The sequence below is a fragment of the Pseudopipra pipra genome, chromosome 5 (genome assembly GCF_036250125.1).
Source record: "Pseudopipra pipra isolate bDixPip1 chromosome 5, bDixPip1.hap1, whole genome shotgun sequence".
Classification (NCBI taxonomy): domain Eukaryota; kingdom Metazoa; phylum Chordata; class Aves; order Passeriformes; family Pipridae; genus Pseudopipra; species Pseudopipra pipra.
In genome coordinates, this window is record NC_087553.1 from 4,388,381 (window position 1) to 4,399,113 (window position 10,733).

At 41.9% G+C, this 10,733-nt stretch overlaps 1 protein-coding gene across 1 annotated transcript; it reads left to right on the plus strand.

The window, feature by feature from the left end:
• Positions 1–134: 134 nt before the first annotated feature.
• On the plus strand, positions 135–10,557 carry LOC135414005 (killer cell lectin-like receptor subfamily F member 1). The gene is made up of 7 exons (XM_064654227.1): positions 135–699; positions 5,061–5,138; positions 6,413–6,511; positions 7,075–7,215; positions 8,174–8,325; positions 9,018–9,130; positions 9,770–10,557. Exons 1-7 carry the CDS (start codon positions 618–620, stop codon positions 9,903–9,905), a joined length of 801 nt encoding a protein of 266 aa, XP_064510297.1. The 5' UTR covers positions 135–617; the 3' UTR covers positions 9,906–10,557.
• The last annotated feature ends 176 nt before the right edge of the window (positions 10,558–10,733 follow it).

Here is a 10,733-nt window from a genome sequence, read left to right on the forward strand (position 1 = left end):
ATTTTATTTTGAGTTAATTTTAACACCTCATCAATACCATCTAAATCCAGTCGTTAAACCATTAAAGTGCTCTGTGCGTGGAGCAGGTTAGAATTTGAGTTACATTTTTATAGCTATGTGGTTGCAGTTACATCAACCCCAAAACATCTTATACTGATATATATCTTATTTATCTTTCTTTTAGGTGAATAGGCTGTATAAGATCATGGACATGAGGATAATACAGCACAACATTGATTGTATTGCATTAGCGCTTCTTATGAGAACCAGCACTTGAAAAGTGAAAGCCCATTTTTGATTATTCCTTAGAAACTTCACACTGCTTTGACCAACAAGATTTTTTTTTTAATATATATTATTACAAAGAATGTTTTTTAGTCTTCATTTTCTCCTGTATTCTGAAGGGCCAGAGATCACACAAGAAGAGACAGAATGTCTGCAAATAGGCTTTGAAGCTGTATTGAAAGGAGTAACTTCCTTCCTTTTTGATGTTTCTCAGCCATTCTCAGAGCCATAGCACGGTGTATGTGACTTCTGGAGGCAGGCAAAGCTGATACAGGATGCAACCCACTGTATTAAACCTGCTCTTTCCATAGCTCAGAGGGACTTGCTCATCAATGGCAGGGGATGTCACATATGCGGATGTGGCAATGCTGCCTAGGGAAAAACCACACGTTCCTTCTCAGACACCAGTTCCAGGTAAAACACCTCATCCTCTCCTGGGTGGACACTGTTTGCTCTCATGTTCTCTCTCTGTCTCTCTCTCTTTCATATTTAATACTGTCACTGGATAAAACTAGAAGAAGGTTATAACATGCTGCATGTAGAAGGCATGGGAAGTGGGAAAAGTTGGAAATAGTGGAAGAAATCCTCATAAGGTATAAGTCAGCAAAGCTACTAAGTCAGAACCACTAAGAAGCAACAGCTCAGATTTGGTCCCTTGTTTTAAGAAGCAGAATGAGGAAGAAAAAGTGTTCATTTTTGAATAATGGGCATAATATTTCTTTTTAAATGAACATGATCAAGGCAACGCTCCACCAAATTACTACCTAGTCCAAAAATCAGATCAATGTATTTTAAGGCGTATTTGTGGAAAAGGAGTATTAAATTAATTAGTAAATCAGAAAACTAGTAGCAGTTGAAAGTGCAGTCACTGCCACTGAAGGAAGTACTGAATAAATCCTAAAACCTTCCTGCTCTTTCTCTTTAATTTTCCAGTAGTGATTCTTCCAGAACTAAATTATCAATCTGTGATCCCTTCATATATTTGTAACACATTAAGTCAATATTCAGGGTAAGGAGATGATTTAAACATTTTATTTTTTTTTTTAAGAAGTAACATTTCTACTACTTGGAAAAAAATGAAATTCATTCATGAAAGCATTTGGACAAAATTCTGGATCACAGCAAATATGAATGACAACTTCTCACTCTGAGGAAATAGAAAATGTTTGTGGTGTCAGACTAAGAGCATATTTTCATGCTTTCAAGGCTCATTAGTACTTAATGTATTTAATCACTTAAGGAAACAACATTGTGTAATAAGCATTTTTATAAGATGTTCTAGTTACAACGTAGATGAATGGTGATGATGGTGCTCTGAAAACACGCACTTAAATGACAGAAAATGTTATTTTTTTATATATTTTTACAAGACCTATCTTCAAAAAATAAAAATGAGTTCACTGTATTATATATAAAACAGGAACTACTACCTTAGAGTGTATGTTCATGCATCCATGGATATCGTTTGTACTGCTGTAACCTGTGCAATACAAAGCACAGAGGGTTTGCCTAGAGTTTTGCCCAGTATCTAAAATGATATAATTTGTTTGTAAAGGGAGACAGACATCAAATCTTGATTCGAAGACATCCAAAAACATCCCTTAATCATGCTGTCTAAAGGAAGGGATTGAATTTGAGCAGGGCAGACTTTGATTTCCACTGAAATTTTTCATTAACATCTAGATGATTCTTGTCAAACAGATTTTAACTCTCGGTATTTTCTCACATGAAGTTACTGACCAGAATAATCAAGTAATTTCTCAATGTCCTTTTGGTTTTAAATATTTAACTTCTAAAAAATGCTAATTATTGTTGTGGATGCTTTTCTGTTCATACTCCAGTGTTTCCATCTCCTTTAAAAACATGGGCACCAGAGATCCACCCAGTACTACTACAAGTCTTGGTTATGCTGTCTTAAAGTTATATAGAGACAAAAATCCCTGAAATAATCTTTTCTTCACTGTTTATAACTGCCAGTATCACCTTCCCTCACTCTTACATCTGATTATACTCAAATACATTTTGTTTGACCAGGCTTGAACTTACAGGGCTGCCTTTATTTATTGCTTTGTTAATTTTTTTGTTACTTACAGATTTCATTAGCAATTATATTTCTGCTCACTTTGACACAAACAGAAAAAGCATCAAATCGTATTAAGCAGTATTGGAGCTCATACTAATATAGAACACACTAGAAATACTTCCTTGATGACAATTATTTCTCTGTCCTCGTGATTAACATGAGGTTTGTTGCTATTAAAATAGTTTGGAGCAGGAATTTGAAGCTGGTTCTCCAAGTGAGGATCTCGGCTCCAAGGTGATGGGGCTCCTTGTGGCAAATATCACAGTTTCTGCCTTGGCAATATCCCAGCTCTGGGACATGTTGAAATGTTCCCTGAGGATGGCTAATAGCCACATCCATGCCTTTCCCAGATTTTATCCCAGTCTTTCTCTCAGGCAGACTGACTACCTTGCAGAAAAAGAAGCAGCTTGAGGGAAAGCACTTCCTGGTTCAAACTCTCACCATGAAGAAGGTTTAATTTAATCACCACAGAAAATTTGGCAGATGAACCTTCTGAGTGGCAGATTCCCAGAATTTAGGCAGGACTTCAAATATCTAGGAAAATGGAAAATGCCCACCTCCTCCTGGCTGCATTTTGTGCAACTTTTACAGTCAATTTACTGGAGTAGATACTAAAAAACACAGGTGGGGGGCACAGCTTTTTTCTGCTAAGGTGGAGCTGCTGCCAAGCTCTGGTGCAGAGGAAAGGTAAACATGCAGGGAGCTGAACTTCTGCCAGTGTTCTCCAGCAGCTGAGTAGGTGTTTTAAATATGTAAAATCTGGATTTGAGAGTGAAAGTCCCTTTACAGATCTTTAGCTTTTCCCGATCTATGAGAAAGGGATTTCATTTTGTGAAATTATGCAGTTTCTTGGAGTTCTCCCAAATTCTGTTCTTATCTCAAAGTCTATTCAATGTATTTTTTGAGGACAAACGAAAAGATATAAAAAACCACTGGTGGCACAGTTGCAGAGAATGTGTAAGTTTGCAGTTTAATGATAAGGAAAGCTCACTCATGGGAAACTATTGGGATAAACTTGATAGACTGGAACTTTCCTTGGCAGAAAGCCAAGCCAAGAAGAGTTCAACTCTGTCATCAAACTAGTCTAGAAGTAGTTGTAGCCTGCTACTAGCTGTCCCCTTTAGCTTCTTGTTCCCCTCCTTAACCTCCTCTTGACCAGGCTGACCTTCTGCTGGACTCTCTCTCTCTCAGTTCCCCCTGAATGGGGTGGCCCATAATGTTCCATAATGGACAACCTGCCAGGAGTAATCCCTTCCTGCACTTCCACTAAGTAGAAACTTCCAATAAATGGAGATGTTTTTCTGCACCTGACAATTGGTACAGAGAAATGAAGTGAAATTTCAGTTTTAGTAAGTGATAGAGATCTCCTCCCACTACCAGGGCTCCTTGTTGCTGAATTAGGTAAAGGGTGTGGAAGCATCTGGCAAAATTAAGGTTATGTGATATCTTAAATCTGCCTGTTGATGTCTAAGGACATCACATGCAAATGTGCCAAAACACACTGTTATAGAAGTAATAATTTTTTTAAATATTCAGCTTGCATGGACAATTTTTCTTTTACAGACTTAGAGATATTCTTCAAAGGAATAGATCTTTATTTGAGAGATGAAATATTAAGAATAGTAGCAGATTGCTACTAGTTTAGAAGTGTCTCCATTTACAGTGCATTTAAAAGTTTAAAAGCCCTGACTGTTTTCTGAAAATTATTTACATTCTAAGAAGAAAAATTTTCATGAGCATTTGTTTTTGAGAACAGTAAATATAGTTTACAAATTTTCTGTTAGTTCATTGAACTAATAAACTTAAATAAAGGAAACAGCCAAGTGTATTAGATCAGGTTCCCTAAAGCATAGAATATCTCACCTGTATGAATAAACCTTATTTGCCAATCAGGTCCTCAGTGGTTTTCTTGTTGTAAAACCTCTTTACACTTCAGCAATTCTCATATCAGATGATACCTCATTTTAGCCTAAGGAGACTTTCTTCCTCTGCTAAGTTTTTCCCTTATTTGTGAGATTTTACAACATGAGGCACTTTTTAAAAGCCTCAGTGATCACAAACAAAGGCAGTAGCACAGAAGCTTATTATTGATTCAGATTGATAAAATCTCTCCATTTATGGAAAGAAGAAAACTAACTGCAAAATACCCAGCTAAACAAAATTGAATATACACTCAGAAAGAATCCATGTGAATCTAACCCACACCATGCTACATTTATGCCTTCTTTGGTTTTGTTTTGTCAATGTGCATCTGGAAAAGCACGTCTCCAACCATCAGGTCCGTTCCTCTCCTTTTCCATGCACCATGTAATATCCTGGCATAAACATTCACAAGTGAGGAATGCCCCAAGAATTACCTTGCTGCAGGAGCATTTCTCTGAGTGGCAGTTTTCCCTTTGGCACCTCTTTGCTCCACAAAGCAGTCATGGCTCTGATGCCCCTCAAGCCCCTATGTCACCTTCTGAGATGGCTTAGCAACAGATGGGATGTTCGCTATGGATAGGATCCAGATCTTATCCATCCAGTCTGTTAGTCTGCCTCCTGATCAAGCCACACAGGACCTGAGTAGTTCAAAGATTATGGAGGAGGATTTTACTTCCTGACAGACTCAGTCTTCTACATAATTCTTTGTTGTTTCTCCACTTAATGATCTGCACAACCACAAATGTCAGCATTTCTCTGCTCCTCACAGGAAACATGATCATGTACGCTGAGCTGTGCGTGAAGCCGAAACTCAAAGGCAACAGCAGACCAGAGACTTCCTCTTCCGGTAGTGTATTTTAGCTGTTTTGTTTGGTTACTAATTATAGGTTTAGTCTTTCCTATTATAGATTTAGTCTTTCCTATTGCCCAATGGTAAAACCTGGTATCAAGAGTCTTCATGTTCACTCTCCTTAAAAAACTGAATTATCATTTCATCCAGTGGGTATTTTCTGCTATTTTATTTACACTTTCCTTGTAAAAACAAAGTTGAAAGGCATTTCAAAACTAATTCTTAAAAATGCCTTTGTGCCCTACATTGAAAATTTAGCAAAGGAAAGTAAAATTCCATGGTTTTTTTAGGAATCCTCTTGTAAATGTCTCTGCAGGAAGAGTCACAGGGACACACTTGGCTTTGGAAGCAGGGTAATTCCCAGCTCTCTGTGTGCTGGTAGTGCACTGATGATTACCACCCTTCCTGTACTGAAGGATTTGCCTGCCAGGCAAGGTCAGGCCCTTGGAAAGAGGAACATTACAGCTTATATCCGAGGCAGCCAGAAAATGGGCAGTTGCTCATCTCACACAAGCAAGGTCAGGAAAACAGATGTTATGACAATGCAACTCTGTGTCTGGTGGAACTGACACCTCGACCCCAAATTTCCTCGGATTCTGCCTCTTCCTGAGGATTTCACTCTCACGAGATGATGAATGCCAAACAGCTGGAGAGATGCTTAGAGGTACTTCCCCGTGCCATGGTGTCAGAATGGGGTTTTTGCCTTTTCTGTGCACTCAGGGAAGTTGGCTTTGAGCCACAGGACAGGCACATTAACACTTGAGATCAAAGAGAAGGAACATACCACAGACCATCCCTTACACCACAGACCATCCCTGATACCTCAGACCATCCCTGACACCACAGACCACCCCGGCACCACAGACCACCCCTGGCACCACAAACCATCCCTGACACCACAGACCATCCTTGATGCCACAGACGACCCCTGACACTTTCCCTTAACTGCTCTGCAGGGTCTTGCAGAGTGTGGGTGTGTAGGTGGGAGGAGGCAATGCTTGAGAAAAGTAACTCAAAGGAGAAAGAGAGAATTCTTAATGGAATGATTGAAAACCACTTGCTCGGTCTGACAAAATATTTAGATTTTGCTTTCATGTATGCAAAATGGACACAAATTTTTAATAAGTAAAATATTCCTGTATCCCTCAAACACCAGGCTGATTTTAGGCAGATGATTTCTCTGCTGTTTCCACAGAAGAAACTTGCCTACGCAAGTGTTCATTTTAATAATGCCAAGACCTTAATCTGCCCTTCCTCCTGCCTCCCTTGAGGCTGTCGACACAGGTGCTCAGCCTGGTTCTATGTGGTGCTGGTCCTGGGAGTCCTTGTGCTCATTCTGCTCGGAATCATAGCCATACAAGCCAAGCAATGTGAGTAGATCCTGCCAGCTGCTTCATCTCTTCCTCGCAGGCATGGTTAAACCTCACAAGCTGGAAGAAAAATTCCCTCAGTATTGCATTAAGGGTGTTCAGTTGTACACAAATATGGGAAATGAGAGTCTGTTTACAAGGGTCTGCACTGACAGGACATGCAAAATGGCTTCAAACTGAAAGAGAGTAGCTTTAGATTGGATATTAGGGAGAAATTCTTCCCTGGGAGGGTGGGGAGGCCCTGGCACAGATTGCCCAGAAAAGCTGTGGCTGCCCCACCCCTGGAAGTGTCCAAGGCCAGGTTGGATGGGGCTTGGAGCAACCTGGGCTAGTGGAAGGTGTCCCTACCCATGGCAGGGGTTTGGAACTGGATGATCTTTCAGGTCTTATCCAACCCAGGCCATCACGTGAACATCTTTTTCTCACTGAGTCTGCTCACAACTGACTGTCTGTACGAGCCAATGTACATACACAAACACATCCTCACACTCAGTACAGCACTGGATACATAGACCACATTTCCTTATCCTGGTTGTTAACCATAATCTCTCTCTCTCTTCAAGTTTTGAAGGGCAGAGCAGGAAAATCAGAAGGTTTGTCCCAGTATAGTCTGAATAGCAGCGGCAATCACATTTCTTCAGAGAAGACCTTCCCTGCAGTGCTCCTGAAATGGCTCATGGAGGAACTGTGTGAAGATGGACAGGGTGAGCCTACAGGACATGCTGTGTGCACATTTCTGTTGTCTCTGTTCCCATTTCTCTGATATGCTACAGTTTATGGGAACTCATTGGTACTACCCAGGGAGCTTCATGTTCCTGCAGAGGCAGAATCTAAACTAACATTTTAATGACAATAGTTTTGCTCCTCTTTTGGTATAAAGTTTCTGGTACTTTCTTTACAAGTCTTTCTACCAAGAGCTGCTGTCAGAAATGCCATATATTGTAGATCCTCCCCTTGGCCTGGAGAACACTTTCCAGACATCAATTGTTCACAAACAGTGGGAGGAATTCAGCTTTTCGATCCATTTGCAAGGATCAGGCAGGGGAAGACCTTCCTGATCTTTTTTTTCTTGGCAAATACCAATGTTTTTTTCTGAGGGCTGATCCTTTGCTCTTCTTTTGAAACATTAGAGGAAGCCAAGACAGAAGACATGGGGAATGTTCCTTCTAGATGTTCTGCATGAAATGGGAAGTTGACCTGGGAACAGCAACATTCCACTTAACACAGTTCCTTCTCCAGCCTCATGGACAGCAGTTTGGACGTCATCTTATGTGCCTGGTCACATCATGTGTCCAATTCACACCCCCCAAATCCTGTCACATCCCACAGGGTCTCCTCACAAGGGCTGAATGTGGGAGGACAAAAAGTGTCTTTGCAGCCTTCCAGGTCCTCCCAGTGCTCTCTACTGGGCAGGTGCACTGGGAGGTGCAGAGAGTCCAGGTATGTGCCAGTGGAAGTGCAGATGTGCACGGTGCCACAGCAAGGGAGTGGGAAGCTGAGGGGACAAGTGGTCACTGTAGCCTTCAAACCTCTCTCCACACACAGGAAATACACATTTGGGAGTGTGGACTGGCCACTTTTTTGGCACATGAGCATAAAATGCCACAAGGCAACTGGAATGAGTCACAGTGGGAGCTAATGGTCCCCTCTCTCCACCCACAGGAACTACATGTGAGCTCTGTCCTCCCGGGTGGCAGCTGCACAGGGGCAGATGTTACTACTTCTCTGAGGAGGCTAGAAGCTGGGATGACAGCCAGAAAAAGTGTCTGGCCAGGAAATCCCAGCTTCTTGTCATTGAAGATGAAATTGAGATGGTGAGTCTTGCAGCAGCCCTGAAAACACAACAGGCATCTGCCTTAGCCAAACATTTCTCCAAGGGAAAAGGTATCAGATGTCAGGTACACATGCAAGAACCCCATCAAGGGCAAAGCATCTGTCTCCCCATCAACAGGAACCTGTTTTGGGATTGTCAACAGAGTAGAGTTGAAGAGGAGAAGCACAAGAGATGCCAAGCATGGAAGCCAGAGTAGTTTTGACCGGGAGAAGGAAATGCTGAGGACTTTTCACACATTTCTATTGCTTGGCTCTGGGACGAGAGGTCTGATTCAGCCACTAAATAGAAATTCAACAGCCAAACCTCCTTCTCCTTTTCCTTTAGGAAAAGAATATCAAGGTACTACCAAATGGTTCTGAGAAACTCATGATTCCCCGAGGAACAGGTCTTTTACCTTAAAGACCAAGATTTGCAATCTGGTCTCATTAGGGTGAAGGGCATCACTACATTTTTGTCTGCTGTTTGGCAGTTGTCAGGAAGCTCATCAGCCTGAATTAAAACTGTGGCTGATCACTAGTGTATGGGCTGTTGTAATGGGTTGCTTTCCAATGGCTGGATGCCTGCTCTTGCTCTCCATGTGAGGGACTAAAAGCTGTGCCTGAGACAGGACAGTGACCTGGACACAGCAGGAAAGCTCTTCTGTGAGTTAACATGCTTCTACTCTTTCCACAGGAATTTATAGACAATAAAGAGAAAGATCCCAAATATATCTGGATTGTGTTGAAGACTCAAGACAAGAAGAAACAATGGAGTTCAGTTGGAGATCATGGAGTAAAAGTAAACAGGTGATGATTTGTGGGGGGGGGGTGTCTTTGGCAATAGCAAAGGTATGGTATCTCTGCTTGGAAATACAACTCTGGATCTGAGCTAATTTCCCAAAGCACAGATATAATCCTGCAGCCTCAGGCACGTATTCAGAGTCTATTCTACAGCCAGCCCCAGGTTAGCCGGTTCCTGCCAGACACTTTTGGAAACATATGTTTTCTGGTTCTAAGACCGACCCCAGCCACAGTTCATGTATATATTAATGCTGAGAGACATTATTACACACTTCTACTGAAATCACTGTCAACAAACTGTCTCACTTTACAGACCACGTGCTGCCTGCCTCCTGAACGTGATGCCTGTCCCATAGCATGGGTGCTGGGATCTGTGTAGCCGAAGGGTCCTTCAGCATTGTGGCTGCATGTGGAGCTTTCCTCCTTCTTCTCCTCATGCTCCCAAGTATCCATCCCTCAGCAGCCAGCAGACCCCGCTGTGGCTGCCTATCCCACCTGTTCCTGGCTGCTGTGCTTCAAGCTGGTTACCAGAAGGGCATCACCTGACCCCCTCACTCAGGACTCCACCAGTATTTTTAGCCAGAATTTTTAATTTAGTACTGAATCTAAAGCTGACAACTCATTGCATTCCTTTTGCTCCCGCAGCAGGAGAGCTCTAAAGAGAATTGAGACCGACAAGAACTGTGCTGTTTACAGAAGGAAAAATGTGATCCAAGCAGACAACTGTCAGACATTGAAAAAGTGGATCTGTAAGAAGAACGCAACTTTGCTGGAGCTCTGAGCCAAATTTCCAGACAACAGGCAGTTTTCTGTCAGAAGACCCATTTACTGACAAACCAACTTGCAGTGTAAATAATTTTAATGAGACTTGTGTGGAATATTGCTGTTTTGTGCTCCCTAAGAAGTCAGAAGTTGCCAGGTGTCAGTGGTGACAGGTCACAGGACTGCAAGTTGGCACCTGTAGATTTGGGGGTGCTGAGCCTTCATATGGACAGACTTTGGAAGCAGCTGCCTCTAGGAAAGGGCAGAGAGGAAGGATGAGGATGAGCACTGTGCAGGTGAGCTGTGTGATGTGCAGGAAAAGTGGCATCTGCAGGGGCTGAAGAGTGTGCTGGAGCCCACTGCTGTCATACAGGTCCCTCAGGCAGCTGCTGAGCTCAGGACTTGTTATTTGGGTTTCAGCATTTTAGTGTTTTCTGAAGTTTGGGTGGCTTTTTTTCCTTAAAGCCTAATTGTGACTCACAGAAGCCAATCAAGGGCTGGAAAAAATACATTTATTGGACAGTATCTTATTAAGAGCTGCTACCCAGCTTCTGTGTGTAGATACCAGACCAAACATGAAGTGACTTGTAAAACTTGTGGTTAATAAGCTGATTGCTCCCATCTTCTGATGTTGAACCTTGGAATCTGAAAGCAAACTCTTACCTAGGGAAGGGGCTTAGATTTTAAGACTACTTCGTAAAGCAAAGAAATAAAGAGGATAACCTGCCTCTCCACCTATATTTTGTCCCTTTACATTGCAAATTCTTTAACGTGGAACCACAGTTTCTGCCTTGAAGGTACGATGAGGTGGTGAAATTAATGCCTGTGAATGCACTCAGTAAATACA